This window comes from Drosophila hydei, unplaced genomic scaffold, assembly GCF_003285905.1.
Source record: "Drosophila hydei strain 15085-1641.00,03,60 unplaced genomic scaffold, DhydRS2 tig00000060-arrow-pilon, whole genome shotgun sequence".
NCBI classification, from domain to species: domain Eukaryota; kingdom Metazoa; phylum Arthropoda; class Insecta; order Diptera; family Drosophilidae; genus Drosophila; species Drosophila hydei.
In genome coordinates, this window is record NW_022045656.1 from 783,718 (window position 1) to 808,382 (window position 24,665).

At 41.4% G+C, this 24,665-nt stretch overlaps 3 protein-coding genes across 5 annotated transcripts; all 3 read right to left on the reverse strand.

Moving 5' to 3' along the window:
• Positions 1-8,422: 8,422 nt before the first annotated feature.
• LOC111599710 (ubiquitin-protein ligase E3C) lies at positions 8,423-12,995 on the reverse strand. Its single transcript, XM_023315441.2, has 8 exons — positions 12,136-12,995; positions 11,340-12,081; positions 10,862-11,276; positions 10,682-10,803; positions 9,878-10,606; positions 9,674-9,818; positions 8,913-9,612; positions 8,423-8,860 (listed from the first exon to the last, which is right to left on the reverse strand). Exons 1-8 carry the CDS (start codon positions 12,469-12,471, stop codon positions 8,693-8,695), a joined length of 3,357 nt encoding a protein of 1,118 aa, XP_023171209.2. The 5' UTR covers positions 12,472-12,995; the 3' UTR covers positions 8,423-8,692.
• A 333-nt stretch (positions 12,996-13,328) lies between these two features.
• Positions 13,329-15,365, reverse strand: LOC111599742 (7-methylguanosine phosphate-specific 5'-nucleotidase). Of its 2 annotated transcripts, none has more exons than XM_023315504.2 (2): positions 15,280-15,365; positions 13,329-14,559 (listed from the first exon to the last, which is right to left on the reverse strand). In XM_023315504.2, exon 2 carries the CDS (start codon positions 14,485-14,487, stop codon positions 13,489-13,491), a length of 999 nt encoding a protein of 332 aa, XP_023171272.1. In that variant the 5' UTR covers positions 14,488-14,559; positions 15,280-15,365; the 3' UTR covers positions 13,329-13,488. The 2 variants fall into 2 exon arrangements, with proteins under 2 accessions (XP_023171272.1, XP_023171273.1); XM_023315505.2 differs by lacking the exon at positions 15,280-15,365 and adding an exon at positions 15,189-15,266.
• Positions 15,366-15,432: 67 nt separating this feature from the next.
• On the reverse strand, positions 15,433-24,629 carry LOC111599741. Of its 2 annotated transcripts, none has more exons than XM_023315502.2 (5): positions 24,333-24,629; positions 20,313-22,708; positions 19,668-19,828; positions 15,842-19,608; positions 15,433-15,773 (listed from the first exon to the last, which is right to left on the reverse strand). In XM_023315502.2, exons 2-5 carry the CDS (start codon positions 22,705-22,707, stop codon positions 15,650-15,652), a joined length of 6,447 nt encoding a protein of 2,148 aa, XP_023171270.2. In that variant the 5' UTR covers position 22,708; positions 24,333-24,629; the 3' UTR covers positions 15,433-15,649. The 2 variants fall into 2 exon arrangements, with proteins under 2 accessions (XP_023171270.2, XP_023171269.2); XM_023315501.2 differs by lacking the exon at positions 24,333-24,629 and adding an exon at positions 23,234-23,584.
• Between the last annotated feature and the right edge of the window lie 36 nt (positions 24,630-24,665).

A 24,665-nucleotide genomic window follows, 5' to 3' on the forward strand; every position in this document is an offset into this window, starting at 1 on the left:
TTGTTGCCATCCTCTCGACTGCAAAACTAACAAATGCCTATCTTATTGCGAGGCTTATATCTATAAGTCAAAGATGCGATAGCCTAACATCTAAAAGATAGACTTCAAAGACCCTATTTAAAGTATATTTAGGGTATTTATATACTTACATAAAGTCCGCTCTAGATTAGTTTATATACTCTTTTGCTGAGAGTTTTCTTACCAATGAAGAAGAGTTTTAAATAATTTCGACTGAATAATAGTTTGAATTTACACTTTTAAAAAGTGTCAATTGAGATAATTGAGTATACTCAAGGACATTTTTATTAAAAAAAATTACTTCTAGTATTTAGTAGCGTATCTCGTGTAACATTGTAATAGGCGCAAGGTATTATTGCTATATATAATTATTATTTTTATTTATTTCTTAATGCTTGTGCACAGCATGTTGCTTCTCACATTTTAACGCTTTTGAGAATTTTAAAAATGTATTTAAATTATATTCTTTTTTATTGAATGAATAAGAAAAGGTTGTCCTTAATTAGCATAGAAACACGGCTTCAAGGCCTTTTTATTTCATTTAAAGCTAAAACTAATCAGGAAGCACATTATCTAACTCAGAACTTTTACTCATTCAGGAAGTAAGCTAGTACTAGTAAACTAGTATATTGTCCGTCTATTCATCTGCTAAGATCTTCTACAGATCGATTAAAATATATCTCGATTCCTATTAGGAGCGCGGCAATTCGGATCTTATTTTTTATATTTTAAACACTATTGATGCAAAATTCTAAAAGTTTTAAATATGTATATTTTGAGAACCCGAATCGAAAAAAATAGTAATTATATATCTAATCCCTTAATACACATGACAAGCCGCAAAAATATAGAATTCAAGCTGCAAGCATCGGAAAAATTTGAAATAAATCAGCAAATCTGTCAAACGTGAGAAATGTGATTTTGGTCAAAAATGGGTGTTAAAATAGCAAAACAAATGAGAAACTTATTTTGCTATTAAAAAACATTTCATCTTTATGTGGTTTTTATGTCAATGTTGTTTCATTTTTTTAATTAAAAAAAACTCTAAAAATAGTATATATCATTTTGGCAGAGGTTAAAGAGTTAAAGGTTATTTAAAAATCTCAGAATGAGCCAATTTAATCGTTAAAGTTGAAAAAAGTTTTAAGATATAGAAGCTTATCAAATAAAAATAGCTCTTAAATTACTTAATAAAAGGGCATATTTCATCATTTAATTTTTTTGTAAATAAATTTGTACTTCCAACGAAACCGAAATATTTACATTTCACTTAAAAGTTTCTGACAGTTCAATGAGAAAATTTTCTCATTTGTCAACCTACTTTACTCAACTTTATATGCTTATATTTAACCATTACTTTCGTCTACTTTCAAATATTTTAGATTCTAGATTCTAGCAATCTGAATTTTCGATCAGATTCATTAATCCACCTGAGCAATTGCTTGCATCAAAATTGATTTTTGCCACGTAACTGGGATGCTTATATGCTGAACAAATTTAAATTGGAAATTCGGAGTACATTAAAACTGTATCTAACTGGCAGAAACCAATGCACAATACTCCACCTCGCAGCTTATGCTCTCCCACATTACAGCCTCGCGTGCTGATGCATAGTGGGATCAGTTCGGTAGGCTACATTGTGCCTGGAGATCATTTCAACGTGTAGCTGCTAAATGAACAAAGCACTGAGCTGTCGTGGTAACACCACACGCTTTCGGCCAGCCAGCCAGAGTTTTGGAATTTCCACTTGCATTAGATTGGCATCCACAACATGCCAGCGATTGCAGAGCAAGTGCAGCGCGCAACGGGTCAGCAGCGATTGCGCTACGCGGGCCATTCGTTCGAGATGCAGGCAAGATTTGCGGGTGTTGTTCTAGTGGCGCCAATTACGTATTTGCAGCACTCGACTGGTCCGCCGCTACGCTTGCTAGCCACCGAACCGGCTGGCGTCATGGTGCGTATACTTAATGTTGCGAATACCACATGTTGTGCGTGGCTAATGCATTACTTATGTGTTTGCTGATATTGTTGTCGTTGTTACATTTGCTGGTTAATCAGCTGAGCCGGTTCAGCAGCCAGTTCTTTTGCACACTCGCACTGCTCACCTATGCTATGCCAGTTGCTCACATCGCTCTATGTAGGCTTCAACGAGTATCCGCTGGATCGTGTGAGTACGATTATATATGCAGCCATAATTTAGCCAACAAAGCGGCCCCAAAGTTTTGTTGTATGCAAAAGTTTTTATTGCACTCAGGAGTGTGCACACTCGTACAGCCACACACATACTACGCAAAGACTCACACCCGCACACACAAACACATTCAAGAGCCGGCTTTAGTTTTGGTAATAAAAGTTATTTGAATTTAAATGCGTAAACGAGCTGCCTGCCCAGCTTCCTGCCAGTTGTGCCAACTATTGTGGCACGTTTATTTTTACAGTCATCGCCAAAAGTTGATCAACTTTTTCAGCCATCTGGGGCTCTCTCTTTCGCTTACTCTCTCTAATAATAATAAATATTCTACAAGATCTACACTATAAATATATTCAAAATGAAGTCAAATACAGATTGACTAAATTTTACTTATCAAATTAATTCTAAAAAAATTTAAACGAATATTTTATTTTAATTTTGAAATTCCTTCAGCTTTGCTAACTATGTTTTCTACGAATTATTACTTTAAATATACTTAATGTTTTTTTAATTAAATAGCTATGGCATAGTCATACAAATGAATATCGAAGCGTTGATTGAGCTACAATATTTTCCCAAGAGTCTGTTAGGGTATTAGATATTTTGTGATTTTTGTCCATTTAGAGAGCTCTGAATTTTTTGCTGTAATGTGCACCAAAAGGTGCGCTAAACTTTTGCCAGCCGTCGGGGTCGTGGCCAGGCAGTTGCTGGGCTTACGATGGCTGGACCGGGCGCGCTCTCTTCTACGGGTAACTATGCAACACACGTTACGTATACGCCACGTTGCCTTAAACACTTTTTGTTTTCGCATACGGCACATTTAAATTTTGTTTTGCCATGAAATATGGCAAATAAATCGCGCTCGTGTTATTTTTGCCAAAACTTTATGGGTTATCTGTGCTCCGTTTGGGGCGCGTGCTCAAAAGGCTAAGCCGTGCCACGAAGTGGGCGCTAGGCAGACCAAAGAGGCTGGCGCCAAGTGTTTGGTTAGTTATTAGGCTAAGGGAGCTGGCAATTGGCTCTAGTCGTGTCGTCGACACACACCCACTCAACAAAAATGGAAAAATATAAGGGTATCTAGTTGGGCTTAGGTGTGTGTGTGGCGAAGTTGTATTTTTTTTACAGTTGCTGCGAAATGGTGTAAAAGTTTGACAGGCAATAGATAGTTCTAGAATCTCTTTGGTATTGCACCTGAAACTTTGGTCTATTCTTCAAGCTGTTTCGATAAGACCTTGTTAAGCTCAACTATATCCAGCAAAGCCAGCTGAGTAAAATATATTACTTTACACTTTTCAAAATGTCAGTTTGTTCCAATTTTTACCCCTCTCAAAAAATGTACATTTTTTAAGCTAAAGCTGCGTTGAGAATTTTGTAGAGTTTTGAAATGAATATTTGCTTAAGTGAATTATTTGCTCATTCTTTATATAGTATCTGAAGAAAACACCGCAGAAGATATTGATCTATACGTCTAAAATTGTATACATTTCCTCCTTATATGCTCCCTGCATTTGTTGTTAAATTCTGTTTTCATTTGAGAGTTTTTCTGTGGAATGCGTTTACATTTATCTGCTATTCCTTAAACATATTCACAATTATGAAATTGTTTTATTTTGGTTACTAGAGCTGAATTCATATATCACACATCTACTTGGGCCTTTATAAATTAATTGTAAAACTCAATTCACTTATGACGAGCAATCCAGAAAAGCAAGCCATAGTCTAAAGAACAAAATAATAACATATACAATATATAATTTAAGGCTTATTAAATAATTGAATACTGCCAATCAGTTAATTGACTCAATTATATATGCTAAAAATCAATGAATTCCCACAATTTAATCCAAAGCAACCAAAAATGCTCACAAATTGTTGAACACATTGAAGCCAATAAAATTCGAATATCTCTCACTTGAAAATTAAAGTCAAGTCAACAAGCCCCATGCCACAGGCAGTCGGAGGCTAAGTGCAACCGCGTGCTGTATCTGTAAGTCGTCATAAAAAAGAAGTCAACAAGCAAACAGTCAAATAGTAGACGAGCATCAAGCTGAGTCTCAGACGGCACCAAAATTGCTAAGCAAATAGCGCAAGGCGATGACTTTGCCTCCAGCCAGGGGGCTAGGGGTAGGATTTACTGTGACAACTGCCAAACATGCCGCACAACATACACAGCTATCTGCCCGCCCCACTCAACCCCTCTGCTTGCCCCGCACGCATGCTCCCAGTTGTTGCTCGCTGCCCGCGCAAATAAATATTTGTGCATATTTAGCTGAGTGCCCGCTCTCCGTCCGTTCATGCCACATAAAGTTCAGCACACTTTGCAACTGCAGTGCGTGAAGCATGATTTGATGCAACAACAACAATAACAAAACTGAAAGAAAAACAAATCAAAAAGCACAAAAAAAACTAAATAGTGAAGAACTCTCGGGTAACACAAACAAGCTGCCGGCTGTGCAGCGAAACACAAAACTATTTGCCACAAGTTGTAGCGGGGCGCGTGCAAGTGGCAGCAATTGAAAAGAAGCCAGAGCAAAAAAGAAAAGAAGCTGGGAGCAAAAAATGCAGCGGGCAGTCGGAAAATCAAATAAGCATCAAAACAAAACAAAATATGTCGCCGCAGGACGTGAGTCATGGACTGACAGAGCAACTGTCAAGGAATTTATATAAAACAAGTAAGAAATCTCGTCAGTCGAAGGAGTAGAACCGACTGGAATATACCTTGCCTGAACCCCGTCCAATCGACCTTTTCTTCCATTGCTTTTATATAAATCTATCATAAAGAGGAGGAAAAATTAACTTGTGAATACCAGGTTTCGAGCCAACATATATATAAGCACCGATCACCACCAGCGACTTCACTGCTTTACACGAGGATTGCAAATTTAAAATAAAGTAGCATTTAAAATAAAGATTCAAGTGCACTTCAATCGCAATTGTGATTCTTCGAATAGAAAAGAATGCTTGAAGTAGAATGAATAGCAAAAATGCTTCGGCAGATTGGATTCGAATTAAATTTTCAGCATATTTCTACATATTTTATAGGAGTACTTGTCAATTTAACAAAAATGCAAACTCTTTCGTACATTAGCACTATGACCAACCGAAGCCGATATTCAAAATATATAAAAAATTAAAATAAATGAAAATAGACACAAAACCAAATAGAAATTTAGGAGACTTTAGCTCTTAAGCCGTACGAAATATGATTTTATAACTGTAAAATTGTCGTCTCTAGCTTTTATATGTGGTGAGCTCGACGCACTCACACATACGGACAGACGGACGGACAGGGCTAAATCGGTTAGCTTGTCGTTCTGATCAAAAATAGATATTCAATTGGGTTACATACATATTGAGAAAACCATTATACCCTGATTTGCGATTTTCAATGGGTTCAGGGTATAGGAATCTTCAAAGCAAAATAGGGAAGAGAGGGAAAAGGATTCAAAATACAAAGCTATCAAGTAACATAAGCATATGTTTCCCATAAATTCGTTTGTATATGTATTCGGGGACTTTCAATGTGACTTCTTACTTCAAACTAAATAAATAATACTTTTGATTTTATAATAGTTTGTGAATGTCAATTGTTTGAGATATAAAGAAATTTTGAATGTATAGACTAATTTTTTAATTTAAATATGTTTTTGGTGAATTGCAATACATAAATCTCTCTAAATTTAATGCCATATCTTAAAACTTGTTTTAAGTAAATTGATCTGGATTTAACCAAGATATCAGGTTACGATTATATTATTATATATTGTTACAGCTTTATATATATTTAGAAAATTTTTTTCATATTCATATACAAATATAAACTCAAAAAATAAAATAAATAAATAAATAATAGATGTATTTATTCGTCTACTGAATAAATTCTTATTTAATTACTTAACTTATATTCTGAGTAAGCTCGCAGTATTAATTGGTTATAAACAGTTATAGCCTTTCTTTTAGACAGGTAATACAAAATTCAATCAGCAGGACAGAGCCAGAATATAGCTAACAAAATTGTTAATAGACTCTACCCAGCTGGATGCTAATCTGTCGACATATTTAAATAACAGAAAAGTTGGAATTGTTTTAATGTCATTATTTAATTTTTGTTTTTAAGGTACAAAGCTCGTTAATCGGTTCAAATATAGTATTTTAAATTGGAAAGTTTAAATAGAGTCTATTGAAATGCGTTAGGTCAATTCAGGCAAAGGAGCTGGTCAACAGCAGGACTTGCACTCTTTTGTGGCGCTGTGTCAGCTCGCACACTTGCACGAGTAGGTGTGTGTGAGCGTGTGGGCGGGTGTGCGTGTGTATGTGTGTAGCTTCATGCACTTCCGGGTGTTTCGTGTCTCATTGGAACGGAAATAGCAGCTTGAACACGCTTACCCACCCACACACACGCACGCTCATACAAACACAAACACATTAACACAAAAACACAAACACGCTCACACACACACTTACACACCCATGCACATACACAAACACAAGCTTTACAATCAACTGACAGCGGGGCAGATCGTAAATTCAATGCTTGACTTTTGGCTTTTGAGCCTCATCAATTGAAAATTTTGCATTTTGCATTTAGCATTTTGGCACGGATTCTGGAGACAGCTCCTGTGGACATCTCACGTGGTCACCTGCCGCACTTTAGCGAGCTCAGCTACAACGGTAAGGGAAAATACCAGCTGCTGCTGCTGCGGCTTTATGGAAAACCTTTTGCGCTGCCCATGCATAAAAGTTCCAGCAGTTTGACTATCGCTCAGAGCCACTTGAAATTAAAGCGCTATGGCCAAGGCACGCCAAAGGAAAGGAATATAAGAAATCCAAATTCTTATTAGATTTGAAAATTTGATTAATTTAATTGCTTTTTTGACTATCTTTCAGTAGTCACACACAGCCTCTCCTGATCCTGATTAGAAAAAGAATATATACATTTAATTTCCTATACTATCGTATCTCAACTATCCTTGCTCAAAACAAAGAATTAATTTAATTAGCCCATTCAATACAATAGCAGAGCAGGGGCTAGGCATCTTTAGGCTCTTAAAATTCTATTAGACTCATTAAATTGTTTTATATAGTTTAGACTAAAGACGACAAAGTAATATTTAATATAAATTAGAGTTCACTGTAAAAAATAAAATATATAAACGATTTCTTAATTGGAAAGAAACTCCAAGCTTTTCCCTTTTGTACTCGCTGGCTCAAGACTTATTTAATAATTTTAAGAAATATGTTTTTCTAGTACAGTTTTATAGATAGAGTTTCAAAGCTCAACACGTTTATCCGAATAGAATAGTGGTTCCCATTCGGAAACCAAATCTCGTTCGTTCCTTCATCATCTCAAGCTGATGCCGATTATATCCGCAGTCATAACATGTGCAGTTTGGATTGGTAGCATGGTTCCATCCTATGCATAGTTACTCGCAAAGTCATTGGAGTAATACACATCTGATGCCCTCCAACATACCCCACAGCAGCCACAGCTGTTCTCATTAAGTTCGATTTCATTAATGAAAGGTGACAAAACTACTTTCTTGCAACCTTGTCATTGACCTGTGCTTTTCAGCTGCCACGCCTATATTAGAACCATTAGTATTCCAATTATCAATTTGAAAATACGTTTTATATTTATTTACATATTATTTTTATTACATTTTGAATTCGGAAACTCTGGAACTTTAACAAGTTTGTTAAAATTAAATACACATCTCTTTGTTTGTCGAAAAGCAGTAAGAAGCACAAGAAATACTTGTTTTGAATTTAATTTTTCTCTTTGAGCGGTGCCTCGTTCGCCCATTTATTTAGATACATAATAAATAAAATGCAACTGAAATAAAAGTTGTATTCTTTTTTATTTAATTTATTTTAGATGGTAAATAGAAGGAAGACAAGTATATTGTTAGCAAGTTAAAATTCAACTATAGAACGGTACTAAATCAACCCACGAGCAGGAGCTACACCTCAGATAGCTTGTGCTGCTGCAGGTCTCGTGTGCATCTGCGTGCACTTCCGCATGCTTTTGTCACAATGAATCGGAAATAGCTGTCTTTACACACCTATACACATGCAGCCAGGCACTTGAATAGAGCCTGGTCAGTCGTGTGGGACGAGGTATAAACTTAAACGCTTTGCTTTCAGGCCTCAAGTGCTTAATTTGTGAAATGCAACAAATTGCTAAACGAAACAACGATTCCAAAACAAAGTGTTTATTCGTTTTTTTTTACATTTATATTGTGTCCTATGAAAAAAAAACACAAATCAACTAAAAAGAAAACTTGAAAAACAGACCTCATAAGCTTCATACTTTACATTAGACAAATTATTACGTTTATCATAATTACATATCTAAATGAACTGGAATAGTTTGCTTGCCCAGCCATCGATTCCGTTGCTGGATAGGTGTCCTGTTATTCTCTGTGTGGGTTTATTGCATTCGATATGTGTGTGTAATTGGTGTGCCAGAAAGGAACGCACATCTTAGCTAAGTTCGAAGCCCACACCGGACTGTATGGCATAGATTAGTTTTTCGCGCATCTGTTCAGCATTCTTGAAAGGCGGAAGTTTTAGCAGATTCGTGCATGTGCTGGCCGTGGGCAAGCGCTCCATATCCCCAGCGTTTTGTATAAAGAACGGTGGATCCAAATCCTAAGAAAAGAACCAATAAGTTTAAATCGATATCGTTGCGTATATAGCTCACCTTAAAGCCCAGCAAAGGGGGCCGCGAGCAGCTGGTGACAAATTTGAGCAGTTGCCGTCGCTGCAAATCGTCGAAGCCCTCCACAGCCTCCCAGAATGCGACGATTGAAGGATGTTCTGGCGTGTATTCCCCACCATACTTGCAGTGTTTTTTCAAATCCTCTAAATCGATAGGTATTTCGGCGCCCGAAATGAGTATTTGCAGCTCTTTGTTGCTGAACATATAAAGCCACTCGATGGGCAATACGTTGGACAATCCCTTGCGGAAGGCTTTGCAATGACGCTTGATTTGCACATTGAGCTTGAAGTTAGCTATCAACTGCAGGTACTCGATGCGATTCGAGTTGGTCACCGGCGTGCTCTGACCCTGAGGCTTGAGCTCCACCACTTGCGTTTGCCCTAGCGAACTGCTGGCGACTGTAAAATCCAAATTCAGTTCACTAACATCGCCCGGATAGTCTTTGAGGTAAAGTAGATTTCGATATAGCTCCGGATCTAGAGAGGCCAATTGATGTATATCCACGTCTGAATATTTGCCGGCTAGCTTGGTTAGGAAAAATTCAGCCAGCGGCAACTCAACCAATAAATTTTCATAGATTGCTTTGCCCAAAATACGACCAATGAAATAATAATGCTTTTCAAAGTCACTAAAAAGATCCGCGACATTGGGATTAGGATACAATTTGTTATCCGTCGTTACCCTAAGAACGTGACATAAATTAATATCGAATATAAATGATTTTTGAGTTCTTATCATCTTACATAAAGAATCCCCGATTGGGATCAAAAGCTGTTTTTATAAGCTCCGATAGAAATTCTCGAAATACACCACCACCATCAATGCCCGCCTCATCCAATCCCAACTGAGAAACAAACTGTATGCGAAACTTCAAGCGTAAGTCCGGTTCTGGAAGAGAAAAATCAGCTAGTGAAAAAAGAAAGCAGTAAAATAATTTAGCTTCATACCATTCTCTGGACGCAGCTTATCGTAGGCATCTTCATATAAATGCGTACGACGCACAGTTACCATAATGGAGGGGCCCTGCAGAAAAGCCTGCAGATGACCCTGCACGCGCATCTTGTTAGCAGCAACCAGTCCCTGCAGTATGCTAACACGCTTATTGAACGCCACGACGAAAGGAATTTCGCGCAATATAGTAATGGAGCGTTTTTGCTTGGTTGACATGGGCGGTCCGTTCTCAAAGTCCTCACGTGTGAAATCGCGTATGGGCTGAAATGGGCGTATGCCCCTCAAGCGACTGCTGTGTGTCAAGGGCAGATCCGTTGGTCTATCCAGTGGCAAATCCAATCGAGAAACAGTCCAATGACCTTCGGGACAAAAGCCCAAACGTAAATCACGTGAGTGTATTTGATTGAGCACAAAGACCACGACATTTAATAAATTTGCCCAAATCTGCTTCTGATGACGCAACGTCTTGCCGTCAGCATCAGTGTGGCCCAGCACACTACGAAAGGCGAGCTCTACCAGGCCCAAACTAATGTCCTTTAGCGTCTTTGACATTTGCACTATCTCCGCAATGGAGAAGGGCATCAGTCTAGCATGATGTTGAGGGGCCGCTTCCAAAAGTTTCTTTTCGACGAATTCCACATCGTGCAGCGTGGGCAACAGACGTCCAAAAAGCATGCAAAAGGTCGCTAACAAAGGTATAGTACGGTCCACGCCCTGCTTCTTGGCTGCCAAATTATTTCCATTAGATGATAATTAAAGTCGGAAAAGTCTAATGATTACATGATGTTGTCTATACTTACGAACTACACCCTTAGAGATAAGTGAAAGCGGCGATGAAAATCCGAGTTGAGTTGACTCGGCGGCCAGCTTAAACCAAACAGCTCGTATGAATTTTGGCGTAAAGGCCAAAGTGTATAGCAATCTATAATATCAAATAGAAATTAGACATATAACTGAATTAACAATACAATAACGATTACCTATATTCATAGACTGCATGCTTATTGTAAATCATCAAATTGTGACAGATCTCGCATAGCGCGTATATAACCTGGCTCTGTTCAATGTGCGGCTCAATTTGCTGTACAATGAAATCCACACGCTGTGTTTCGTTTAATATGGTTATCGATTCTAGCAGACTATTTCGTTCCTTGCTGCTCAGTTCGCCTGGCGTGCGGCAGGACTGCTCCATGTCGTAGTCGAGCGTGCGAGTCGAGGGCTGTCCATCATCCTCTTCGTCGGACTCATCTGAATCGTCCTCATCGTCGGAGTCTGTGTGACGATGTGGTGTCGCATGCGTGCGCAGGGTGGACTTTGGCAGCTGCAAGATGTTGGGCATCATTTCAGCAATGACACGCACATAGACAATTAGAAGGTTACTCTGTTCTAATGTGCCTGTAGATTGGTCAACAAATTAAATATAATTGTTATGATTGTTATGAATATATGTATACACACCTAGGTGGCTGCGATCCAGCACCAAGAGCGAGTTAAGTAAATACGAGCTGAACAGCTTATCGTGCGTCTGCGCCTTTGATGACTTCACCCCGGCTTCCTCAGCCTGCATAACACCATAAAACAAGTTATTGGTGTTGACACTATCTGTGGCTGCGACTTCTGAAACGGGCGAGTACTCGCTTATGTCTAGTAACGCATGTAGCGTGTGCATGAGCAGAGCATAAGGAAATTCTTCGCTCTCCGCCAAGCAGGGCAGCACAAAGTAACGCACTGGCTCTGTGTGTGGCGTAGCTAAAATATCGCAAATGAACTTGCGACTGAAGAGCTGCGACAACTCGCTGCATGGCTGACGCAATGCAACGCTCAATGGTCGCAACATTAGCTGCATTAACGCATCGGCGAACGGAGTTGGAGCGTGTAGTGTCTCGCCGTCCAGCGGCGGGCATTTGTCATCTAGTAGCTGACGCAAACGCACAAAATAATTACGTGTGATAAGGAAGCCAAAGACACATTCCAGATACTTGTACAGCACCGTCTCATCTTCTACATATCGCTCCACGGCTGCGACTGTAGTGAAGGTCTCCAGCATGCGCAGAGGAATCGCCTGCACGCTGTGCGGAAGCGCCAACTGCACCAGACACGCATCCAAAACCTTACACACCCGCAGCAACCAAACGGAATCGTGTGCTGCATGCTGCAGCAAACGTGTGGGATTTCGCAAAATTTGCTGACATACTTCAATCTGAAAAGGCAATCAAATTAAATAAGGCATAACTATTTGTGGAACGTAGCTTACTAGTCGCTCACTGTCCTTGGGCACTCGATTACTGTAAAAAAAAGTGAGACGGCGTAAGAGGAAGCACAGACTCACATCCTCCGTAACGCGATCTCGGTGTGCATGCAAATACGCATCGAAAGCCTCGCGTTCGGCTCGCTTGCGTCGCTGGCGATGGATGAAAGAGCGTGCATACGATTGCAGCACAACTGCACCGTGAGTCTTCTGTCGCAGCTCGTTGCGTTTTTGTCGTTCCACCGCCGCTTTTCGTATGGCCGTATCTCTGTCACAGGTCTGCGAGGCGCCGCCAAGACTTTGCACTGGTCGTCGCCGATACTCGCCATCGAACCCGAACATGACACTCCAATTGTTCTGCTTCTGCAGCTGCTGTTACCGCCACTGCTGCTTCTGCTTTTGCTGCTGCTGCTGCTGCTGCTGTTGTTGTTGTATTTTCCCCCAGCTGATCAATCGCAGTCCCCCACTCAGCACATAATTGTTTTTTGTTTCTTGATTGGTATACGTCTTTGCGCTACTAAAAATTCCAAAATGCTACAGACAGCAGCGATGCCACGAGTTTTGCTGCTGATTCAACTCCAACTTAAAATACACTTTTCACTTGGCTACGTTAAATTTTCTGGCTGCGTAAAAAAAACTTGCTAAAACGAATGATTTGTATATTTTCTCTGTGTTGCGCAAAAGCACTAATTATTGACAAAAATTGCCAGCTGTTCGTCGATGTTCAGCACTATGCGATTTTCCAGTGTTATTAAACATCAAATAAACAATTGAATATCATTGGGGTACGTTAGAAAAATCCCTGTGAATTACATTTTATAAATACACCTTGCAAATGTTTATTTAATTTTTGTTTCTTTTTTTTTGTATTATGAAATAAATATCAAACAACCTTTATAAAAATGATTTTTTACAACTTCAGCACATATATACTAAAATGTAAGCAGCTAAAAGAAAACTTTGTATTAGGCTTTAAATAATGATTTTATTACCGTCGTCAAAAACATACATACATACATATTCATATAAATATTAGATTCTGAAAAATGATTTCGTAGTAAATTTTAAATAAAAATTTGTATATCAAATCTATCTATATGTTAACATATAGACAACTTCGATTGTTATTAAAAGATTCTTAGAAATTGCTAACCAAATGTACTTTTGGTATTTTATTATTTTATTTATTTATGATACGTAAAACAAATGTGTTTTATGTGAATTATGTGAGCTTCTATGCCTAAGCCGACTAATTTGTAGCTTCTTTTGTGTTGTTTTTTATATTAATATAATAATGATTTTTATATTAATAATAAGTTAACAAATTACATATAGCAAGGAAGTAGACCAAATCTAATTTTAAAGTGAAGCCGATTGTAGCTGAGCTTGTACAGGAGCTGTTCCATTACTTCCGTGTGGATGACGCAGTTGATGACGCTTGTCGATGAGTGCGAGCAGAGCTTGTGGCACACTCATAGTTTGATCATCCACCAGGACAATGTCAAAGGCATTCATATACTTTTCCATGTTGGCCTCCACATGGTGAAAGAGAAAGCCAATTTTTAAAATGTGCGATGAAGATGGCACGCCGGCTGCCATGTCCGCATCGCCAAGGGAATCCCCCATGACAATGATATGATCGCGTGTATGAACCAGTTCATAATATTCCCCTCCCTCGAGCACAGTTTCGTTCTTATTAAAAATGTGTATCATTGGCTCTTGAAAACCGTCCAACAGTCCATCACGATAGCGTAAGAAGTTCGAAACAACCTTGACATTGGGCTGCATTATGTTCGCTTGTTCCATCAGTGATACTACCGAGTTGCCCAGACCAGCAGAAAAGACAAGAACTGGAATTTGCAGTCGCAGCAGTGCATCGAATAGTTCATGCGTTCCGTCACGTAGCGCATGTTTAAATTGGCTCGTCATTTGATCCAATTCGGTCAAATCAAAGGCGAAGCCAGTGGCCAATTTGCCCGACTGGGTCCACCACTCGATCATGTACTGCACCTTCTCTGATATGGGCATATGCGGATCAATCTCGATGGGATGGTATTTATGAAAAAGTTTGTCAATCTCCTCCTTAAAGTTATCTGGCAGGGACTTGCACGAATTAAAGATGCCAAAGCTCGAGGGAACAGCAACGCCATCATCCGTACGTTGCTTTGTGATCGTATAATCAAAGTCGGATACTACCTGCATGCGTTCCGGTCCCCCGCAAACAAATTCATTAATAATTCGCTCTACCCGCTGTGAATCACGCATTCTGCAATGGTCCTGATTTAACACTGGTATATCCTGTATGCGCACATAGCCTACACGATCTTTCTGCGATGCATTTAATTCTGTAGCACCCATTTTATTTGATTTAAGATATTTCTCTGTTGTTTATAGTTCGTTCGTGCGTTCGGCGTGAATAGCGCTCACTGACTGAAATTACAATATATAAATTGGTATTATTCGATGTGCTATCGTTAGCAAAAGTTCGCAACCATGAGTGAATTTCTTACTTATATATGCATATGTATGTATTATTAGTTATATTTATACATATGCACCTATCTATACATGTGTGTGTGTGTTTGCGTAGGTGTGTGTGAGCTTAGAGGTGGCCGATAGTGCAAGTCTTTCTCTTTAACCGATCTACAACTTGAAAGTCTCAAGGACAAATTTAACCCTCTTTAATAAGTTATGCTTCGAATACTAACTCTGTTATACTCTAGTCAATTGACTGAGGCTACCTTTTTTATTCATGTATGAAAATATTTGATAATTTGTTTTAAAAATATATCTATAAATTTCTAAACAACAAAAGTCTCTTATTATTTTAAGAATATCCCCAGTATATTTCACATAACTGATCTTAAATAACATCATTCACAAAATTTAGATATAATTAACACAAAATTTAGTTCATGTATCTAATAAATATTTATTAGCATAGAACCTTTCAACAGCTCATCGCTATCAAGTATATGTATGTAAAGAGATTTGTGCGTTCTTGGCTGATTTTACTGAACTGGCCTTGATTCATAGTGTTGCAAATTTTTTATTCTTACTGGCTTATCAGGCTTTTACTAAAGCTTTTTTTGATTCTGCACTTATGTATTTGCTGACATTAAATGCCGCAACAAGCATTCAGTTTTTTACTTTTTGATTTACATTCGCTGACTGCACACCCAAGACGTACGCTATCAATCGCAAACTACAAACACTTCGCTTTGAACAGCTGTTTTGGCGAAACGAAATGGAATTGGAACAAAACGTGCGCGACCAAATAAAACGCAACAGTGGGCATAAAGTTTCATAATTTGTTTATTTTTGTGCTATCTCTCCGTCTCTCTCGCTCGTTGGATATTTTATATATTAACTAAATAAAAAAATATGTTTCCTTCAATTCACAATTAAGGATAAATTAACAACTTAATTCTCTATACATTAAATGAGTTTTTTCTATGTTGGATGCTGCGCGGGTATATTTTTGCTTTCTTTTTGGAAACTAAGTTTCCTTTCCATCTATTCAATCTTCGATTACAATGGGTGATGCGACCGGCTCCTTTTGGTTCTGAGTTCTATTCTCAAATGGCAGAAATTTCCAATCGCCTGGCAAAGAGCCCTTCAGGCTAAGCTCACGGGACAAATGGCTGTAATTGAAGAACGTAAAATGTTAACTGCGAGCGTCGACTATAATTAATGTATCTGCAGAATTTACCGATTGAGATAGTCGCTGGCGGCGTTACGGGTTTTGAACGAGTAAAGGACCTCGTCGGGCATCTTGACCATGAGCTTGCTATCGACTATCTTGGCTCTGAAACGGGGCAAATTCTTGGCCACCAGAAATCCATTTTTTTCCTTAGCAGTCGGTGATTGTCTTGGATCGATGGCAACGGACGGCTTCGCGGGCAAAGTTTTAATCACTGTGGACTGAGCTGCCTTGCCCGCCAATTTTGGATGCTGTGCCCGCACCTGACGTTGTGGCAAGTGGCCAATTGCAGATGTTTGCTTCAGCAACGTGGGTTGTCCAGAGCTATCAGCCATAGCCGTGGGCAGCTCCTGGATCTTGCGCTTGGCACCAATTTTTATAGGCTCAACAGCAGGCCGTGGAGTGTTGCTATCCTTGATCTTCATTTTAGTAATGGTCAAGCTCGCCGTTGGGTGGCCTATTTTAATATTGCCATTGCTGTTGCTCAACAGCTGCTGCAGCGTATTGTTGATTTTAGGTGCCGACGGATCTTTGGCGGCAGTTGCTGCACCGGCTATCACCGTCGAAGCACACTGCTGCGCTGACATGCGACTTATCTTAAGTGGCGGCGACTCTGCATTAACTTCGCTGGTGATCACAGCTGGGGGCGACGGTGCTTTCGTCTGGGTAAGCTGCACCTGTGGAGTTAGAAATTGTGTGACTAGCGCTGCGTCACCCATGGCAGGCACATTTGATACAAAAGGCACAAAGCCAGCGGGGAGATCAGTACTCCTAATCTCCTTGACCATGGCACCGGTGTGTGGAGCAGCTGTTGTTATATGCAGGCTCCCAACGCTTCCGTAGTTCATTTTTTGTATGGTGAAGTTAACAAGAGGCGCAGCTGCAGGCTGATCCTGCTTCGACTGCTGCGTTAGCTGTTCCTTCGCGGACAGCACATCCAGCTCATCCTCTGCTTTATCTTCGTCATCGTCATTGATAATTATGACACAATCATCTTCATCTGTGTCCGCCTCCTGTGGTTCTGCAGCAACAGGCTCCAAGCTGTTTGACTCTGGTGACGAATTCACCGTTGCTGTCAAATCAATATCAAAGTGCACTTTGCCATTGATCTGGAGGAGCCAAAAGGCCATGGTACGTCTGTCCCGCTGCACCGGAATGTTGTGATTCCGCTGGTAGACCTCGCGCAGCATCATTTTTCCGTCCACACTTTGCAACAGCACCAACACAGGAGGCGGCGTATCCAGGCGCAGCGGTCCAAAGTAGATTTTGCGCTTGGATGTAGGCGTTACGAAGGCATCATAGGGGGCATCCTGAAAGAATTGCAGCTTTACCATCTTATTGGTGTCATGCGCAACGCGGGCCACATTATGTATGCGATCCAATGAGATCATGTCCTTGAACGCAGGAACAAAGATATGCGAGAAGTCATCATACAAATTAAGCACCAGCCAACGATGATCATCCGTGTTGGTCTCCGGTATTCGCAGATCCGCAATGTCTGATTCAATGACCTTGCGAAACTCAATGTTGCTGCAAATGAGCGACGGCTCCTTGCTGTCGTTAGACAGCGTCTCCTCCGATGTGGATGTATCTGCAGGTGCCGGTGTAGCTGTAGGTGAAACTAATACTGATAGGGATGTGGAAGTAGCCGTAGCTGGTGTGCTCGCAGTGGCTGCTGCAACTGAGGACAGAGCAGGAGAAGGAACTGCAGATAGACTTCGAGCACTTGCCGGGCTAGTTGTTGATGCCCGCTGTTGGCGCTGCTGCTCCCTTATCCGCTGCTTCACCATCAGCGTACAGAGAACATTTATCTTCTTTGTCAGTATGGGATGTGTTTGTGGCGTTGGCTTGGTGCACGCATTGCCCTCCATGTAGCGCAGAAAGCCCTTGACCAGCCAATACTGCTGCCTGCCCTGCATGACCACAGCCAAACGACTCGTATTCTCATTTCGCTTACCCTCAAGCAGCATACGTGCCATCAGCGGCAAGGTGCTGCGATCGGGTGCAAAGTGCGTGTTCACCACGGCAATGGCTCCACAGACCGCTGGCATCATGTTCGTAATTGTTGCCGCCAGGAAGCTGTAGTTCTTCATTTGCACATCCCAGATGAACACATAGTTGGACTCGAAAGCGGCCAAAAAGTTGGTCCATTTGATGATGCACAATATCTCCTCATTGGGAGCTGGAATTATTTTACTCTCGCGCTGCAACGCCAGCTCGATGTCCTGCATTTTCTTGCTCACATGAGTGTTCATCTTTTTGATTACATCGTTGCAGGAGGCGCGGAAGGAGACGGAATCCACATTTGGACTATCGTCATTGATAGCCACAACAGCCGCCTCATTGCTGCCCACGCCAACATCTATGGCATTGGCATTCAGCGAGTAGCAAGCTGATATTTTAGGCATTTGAATTTCCAGCTTGGCTGCGGGCTGCATTGCCGGCTGCTGCTTCTGCTTGGCTGCTTGCTTTGATTCCTCTGCTTTCAGCTTCTTTCGCTTAACACGCGGGTCCTCCAAGCTTGTTCCCTCCGTTGCGCTGCGTTTGCGTGAAACATACTCCGTTTCGCTTTCATCGGAATCGTCGCCTACCTCAATTATGGTTACCTCTGTCGTCGGCGGCGATTGCTCCAAGCGGCGCTGTTGATCTAGCTCGGAGCGATAGTAGCTAACAGCATTCAAAACACGTTTATCGAGCAGCGCCTGCGTTTCCGCTGTCTCAGCTCGTGTCACCTCCGAGCGAATGCGATTCGCGCGGAGTCTATTCAAACGCAAATAACAATTTCTGGGCACGGACACTGCACGGCGACACAAATGGGGACGTAAGCGATAATAGCCAAAGATTATGTCCAGCTCGGCGGTACGTTGTGGCACCGCTACCACAGCTGATTTCTGTGCGGGTGCTACACGTTGCGGCTGCGGTATTTTCACTTTCAAAACAGTCGCCGGTTTCGGAAGCAACTTAATTGGCTGAAGTCTAATGGTAGCCACCTCTTTGTTTAGCTGCTTCTGTGGTACTACCTGCTTCTGCTGTTGCTGTTGCTGTTGCTTTTGCGGCAATACTTGCTTCGGTGGTTGTACCTGTTGCTGTGGTTGTTGCTGCTTCTGTGGCAAAGGAATTTTTAGTACCTGCGGCGTTTGCTTTTGTGGCTGTGGCAACTTCAGCACCAACGGAGGTAATTTCTGTGCCTGGGGCTTCTCCTTGCGCCGTTTCTTGTTGGACTCCTCCGGCGGCCGCTCGAAGCTGTAGTGAGCGCGCGTCGCCAACTCGGGAACATAGTGAGGTATAGGGAGATCCGCTTGCTCCTTTTCAATAACAACGGGCTTGCCCTCGAGCGCTAGTCCGCCGCAGAAGCATTTATACAGCTGATGGGTCATGCAGAAGGTAGCCAAATTAGCGACATCGGGCAGACGCCGCAAGGACACCTGGCAGTGCTTGAGCTGATCAAAGTCCGTGTCCTTGATCGAGCAAGGCTCAATGAGCGACGTATTGATGCTCTCGGTACTGCTGGGTGCGCGTTTGATGTTGGCCTCACGCTTTGCGACCTTGCCGGGGCGCATCAGTCCCTCGTCATCCTCGATGGAGTCATCGAAGTCCTCGTAGCGCTTGGGTACCTTAGTGCAACGACGTTTCTTGTCACACTGCGTCTCGTTGATGAGCAGAGTCTCGTTATCAGTCAGGACCAGCGTCGAAGTGAAGTCCTTTTCCATTTTGGCTAAACGTGCTGTTGCCTTGCGACGCAAGTTGAAGGCATCCTCGTTTGAAAGTCCGCGACCCTGTGGCAGAGACACAGCTCAGTATAACGATAGAACCTTTGATTATGTTTGATACTCACGTCTGTTTCCACACGCATAATCCGTGTTAACTCGGCGCCCGTGCAGCGGCATTCCAGCACGCAATCTGCGCGTCCACAATGCTCCCGAGGGGGCAGCTCACTGGCCACGCTCTCGCAGAGACATCCCAGTTGGCAATGATCCTTGATGCAAGGCTTATTCGCTATAAAAAGGATAAGGGAATTTGAAATCCATTAAATTTTCAATTTTCATTTAAATAAATCTTAATTTAACGATCGAATCTCACATTTAAAGTTAGCGATGCAACGATCGATGTTGTTGCAGTGGTCAATTTATTTGACTAACTAAAAAAATAAGTTATATATATTAAGGAATTGATAAATATTGAGCTGAAGTCATTACATATAGTTGAAATTTTATAATTTGAATTTAAAAATATACAGAAAAATAATAGGAAATGAGTATTCCCACCAATAAATTGGGTAAGTTTTATCAAATCTACAGATTATCAAAAATTATCAAAATGATTTGAAATATTTTATAAAATAGAAAAAATACTAATTATACCTATGTACAGAGGGACATACGGAATATTGATATGTGAAAATTTAATGAATAATAATGAAATCTATTTATATCTCCACAAATCGAATTCATACAGTAATCTTTCAATACATGGAACTTACCGTCCTTGGCTATGGCGGCCGCATCGATGATGGTGGCATTGAGACGGCGCAGCTCTTTAGCTAAACGCTGTTGTTTGTTGGGGCGTGGCTTGTTGTTGGCCAATTTAAGACCCGCCTTGGATAGGCCATCGGCTTCAGTCACATCCGACTTGCCTGCAGCAGCAAATTCTTCCTTAATGGGACTTATATCTGGAGTGGCACCACGTGCCGCATCGGGATCAACACTGATGAACGAGTTCTCGCTGCAGCTGATGGCTACCGTGTTAATCATGTCATTCACCATATCCGCACAGTCCAAGGCAATGGGATCTGGATTTTTGGGCAACAGTTTGCGAAAATCTAATTCGCGCAGCTTCCCCGGTGGCTGCGAAGCTCTAAAGCTCTCATCCAGCTGCTCGGAACGATCTACAACGCGTCGCACCAGAATATGATTGCGATCGTTCATATAGGGTATCACAAAAGTGAAGCTCTTGCGCCTGCCCACATTTGTGGACTGGGCGGCGGCCTGTGCCTCTGCCTCACGCATGCTATTGGGCGATTCCCGCAGCGTGGACACACTGAACTCGGCCCACTCGCGTGTTATGTCATGATGCGGAAGAATGTACTGCAAATAACGTTTGGCAATCTCATTCAGAGGCCGGCCCAGCTGCGGCTTCACGTCCAGCTGCACTGTGGGCATACTGACCACAGCCATGCTCCCGCCGGCTAGTAACAGCGCGGCTGTATCATCGTCCAGTGGCTTCTGATACGGCTTCTGTGAGAGCGGGCAGGGCCTAAATATAGCAGGCAATGGATACTGATTGAGCTTCTGCAGCTTGCCTTTGAGCTGACATTGGCGCGTGGGGATCACTTTCAACTCATTCCGCAAAGCCGCGTCCACGCATTTTCTGCGACACTTCAGCGTGGCCAGCTCCTGCGCAGTGAGCGTGCTGCGATGCGGCTGCTTCTCGCGATGCACATTGTTACCCCGGCTGCCAGGCAGACGCACCATTTCGCCATCGATGCGTATGACCTGGTAGTAATACTTGTCTGTCTCTGTGGCCACGTAACTGGCCGCCTGCCAGCCCTGCCGAGTGAAGGGCATTTTAGTGCTGGACGACTGCAGCTGTTGCATTGCAGCAATCTTCACCTTGCGCTGTCGTTGTTTGCGCTGCAGCTCGCGATAGATGTTCGCCTCGTTATTGATGATGGCCATCTTTTGGTTCTTTGAGCGCTGCAGATAATGCCGACGATCGGCAACAGTACGAAGCTTTTGTAAGCTGTCCGGCACCGCCGGCATGTCCATATGCGGCGGCACACTGTGCGCCGTGACGCGTCCATCCTGGTACATGGGCTCAAGCAGCTCCCGATCCGCGGAACGCGTATCCCGCAGGTTGTTCTTCTTCATATACGCTTCCAGTGCGTCGCTAACAAAGGCCCCGTTGCCGTCAACTGTTTTGCAGCTCTGCGGCACCAATGGCGTCAGCAGCATGCCCGGCTGATGGGCGCTCTCATCAAAGCCAACGAAGTCTTCGCTCGTTTCATCATTGAAGCTAAAGTCAGATTTTGCCTCAGATGCAGGCTTATTGAAGCTACCATGCAATTCATTTGCAGATCTGGAGAAATTCAATTCTTTGGCAAAAGTCTTGACACGCACTTTATTCATTAGCATGTCCAAAAATTTGCTGCCCGCTGTCTTTTCCGGCGACAGTTCAGGCCGTTTTTCAGCTTTGCTGCTGGGCAGCACCACGGCTATGGCCGGCGAGTCCTTGCCAGGAGTTGGTCTTATGGCAGGCTTTTCTTTAGATGTATCATGTTTTTTAAAGGTACCTTCAATGATTGCTACTAATTTGGCAGGCTCGTCCTCTACCTGTTGCTCTTCTAACTCCTCCTCTTTTACCAGCATTTGCGCTTTCTTCTCTTCTATCCGTTCCTCTATCTTCTCCCCTGGCTTCTCTTGAGGTAGTTCCACATTTTTGTTCGCATCTTCGATCAGGGAGAGACCGCGCTTGCTGCTCTTCAGCAGCTCCAATTGCTGTTTCATCTGCTTGGACAACTCCTCGCCATACAGTTCCGTCTCCTCGTACTCTTCTATTTGGCCCATTGTTTTGTAATATCTTACAATATGCGACGACCATTGCTTAGTATTAGCTTTACGTCGCTTAATCATGCGTTTCAGTCGCGGGTCGAAGAGAAGGAGACGGGCACGGCGTATGAGCAGGACCCGATTATTGCGCTTACGCCAGGCATAGGTGCGCAGGACACAGCGTGGATTTAAAGCGTAAATAATAAAGCGCTTCGCATTGCCCCAGTTCCTGTGCAGAAACTCCTGCGAAACAGGATATTTGCGCTTCAGATAGAGAAATTTTCTCAACTCCTTGCCTTTCAGGACAATACGGGGAAGTTCCTGTATCATTCTATAAAACAAAACAAAAATAAATTATAAGCCTTCAAATTCGATATCTTTCATTCATTTTACTAAATAGGCGAAATAAATTGATTGTTATCGACCCATTTATTACTATACGAAAACGATATACATTCAATAAATTATTATCGATAAAAATATATGACGAATTATATATACCGCTTTATATATTTACAAGAAATAGGAAATAGCATTTACATTAAAAGTGCTGCCTAGCTAAAAAAAAAAAATGTAATCGAAATAGGCAGCACTGCTTTGTTTATAGATACACACATTAATCACCTGACGGATGAAAATGGAACTAAAAGAAAAACATTCATCAAAGGATAGCTATCCACCACATTATTATTAATTTAATTTAACTTTGAATGAGGAAATATTAAATGTAATCCAATAGCGGAAGTTTACTCTACCAGGATATTTCAAACATCATTGATATTAAGCTTTTCAAACAGCTTGAATCGAAATGTTTTATAGGTTAACCATATGTACATACACAAAAGGGAATACGTACTTATTAATGGCTCGCAAATTAAACGGTAAATGCCGAAAAGAACGGGCCACCAAATTATTGGTCTAGTTATCTGGACGGCTTTGACTAAACCTCACACAGCAATTTGGTTGCCGCCGACATTTGCACACACACAAACAAGATACAAAAAACCAACAGCAGAAGCAACTAAATCATTTTCTCACTTTGCTTTGAGCAGTTCCGAATTATAACTAATGCCAACAAACACAAAAGCTTGTTAGCATTATGCATGTGTTAAAAAAAAGACAATTGTAGTTAATTAAACTCTGCTTTAAATTCAAGAAGAACGCGTGCATATATTTTGCGATCACAAACAGCTATGTACGGGCCCTGCGACGACTGTCTTGTGTGTGTGTGTTTTTGTGTCTGTGAATGTACGCAACGTGTTAGTGTGTGGATCCACTCTCAGGCGTTCCAATGAAATGCAATGGAACTGGCACAACAGTAGTTGTCATTCTTATGTCATACATATGTATGTATTTATGTACATTTAAGTGCAATCTATGTAAAGTTGTGTGCGTGCGCACGTGGTCACCGATAACCGATTTATTTTGGTTTGGTTAAAAAGAAAGCTAAGCAAAGGCCATTAACTATAGTATAATTAAAAATTAATGGATTGAAGCTATGAGATTTAATTTTAAAACCACGTTATCATTTTTCAACTGTACAAAAGAAACAAGAGTTTAGAAACTGCGATCTTAAACGCGCTGTAACATTTCGAAATGACAATATCCATGTTATAAGAAAATTATGTCAAGGACATTTAAGAAACTAATTAATACTAACGCATCGTCATTATTTACTTAAGGGTTACAATATTGCGTACTTTGCAAAATAAATTCTAAGCAATTCGCAATTAGCATTAAATAAATCGATAACCTCAAAATAAAATCCAAGATGGCGTCACGGCAGCAGATACATGCACACGCTACTGCCGATCGCATGCGTCAGAATGTAAAGCACCGAAAACCGCCCGCCCCACAAACAAACGCTCGGAAAAAGTACCAAGAAAAAATTTCGATTAGCTGAAAATGTCCTGCCAAGTAAAAAAGTATATATAAATATAAATAAAAACACTCACCTGCACAAAACTGTGCACACACCGCACACTACTATATTTTCTTATCTCTAAATCCGAGGGAAAATTCTGATATCTTAACTTTTCTTTCACTTAAACGCGCAATTACTTGCGGCTCTCGATGCTGACGTCGTTAAAAGCGCTCCACATACGAACAATCACATATACATACACAATTCAACTCACACCTCCATACATATATCGACAACTGCATGATGAATTTCAATATGGAGACCGATAACAGAACACAAAGGGAGCAGCGTGGAATGGAACACAGGGTTGCTGAGCGCGAAAAACCTGAATCCAAATGATATTCAAAGCTGCCGAAATTTGCGG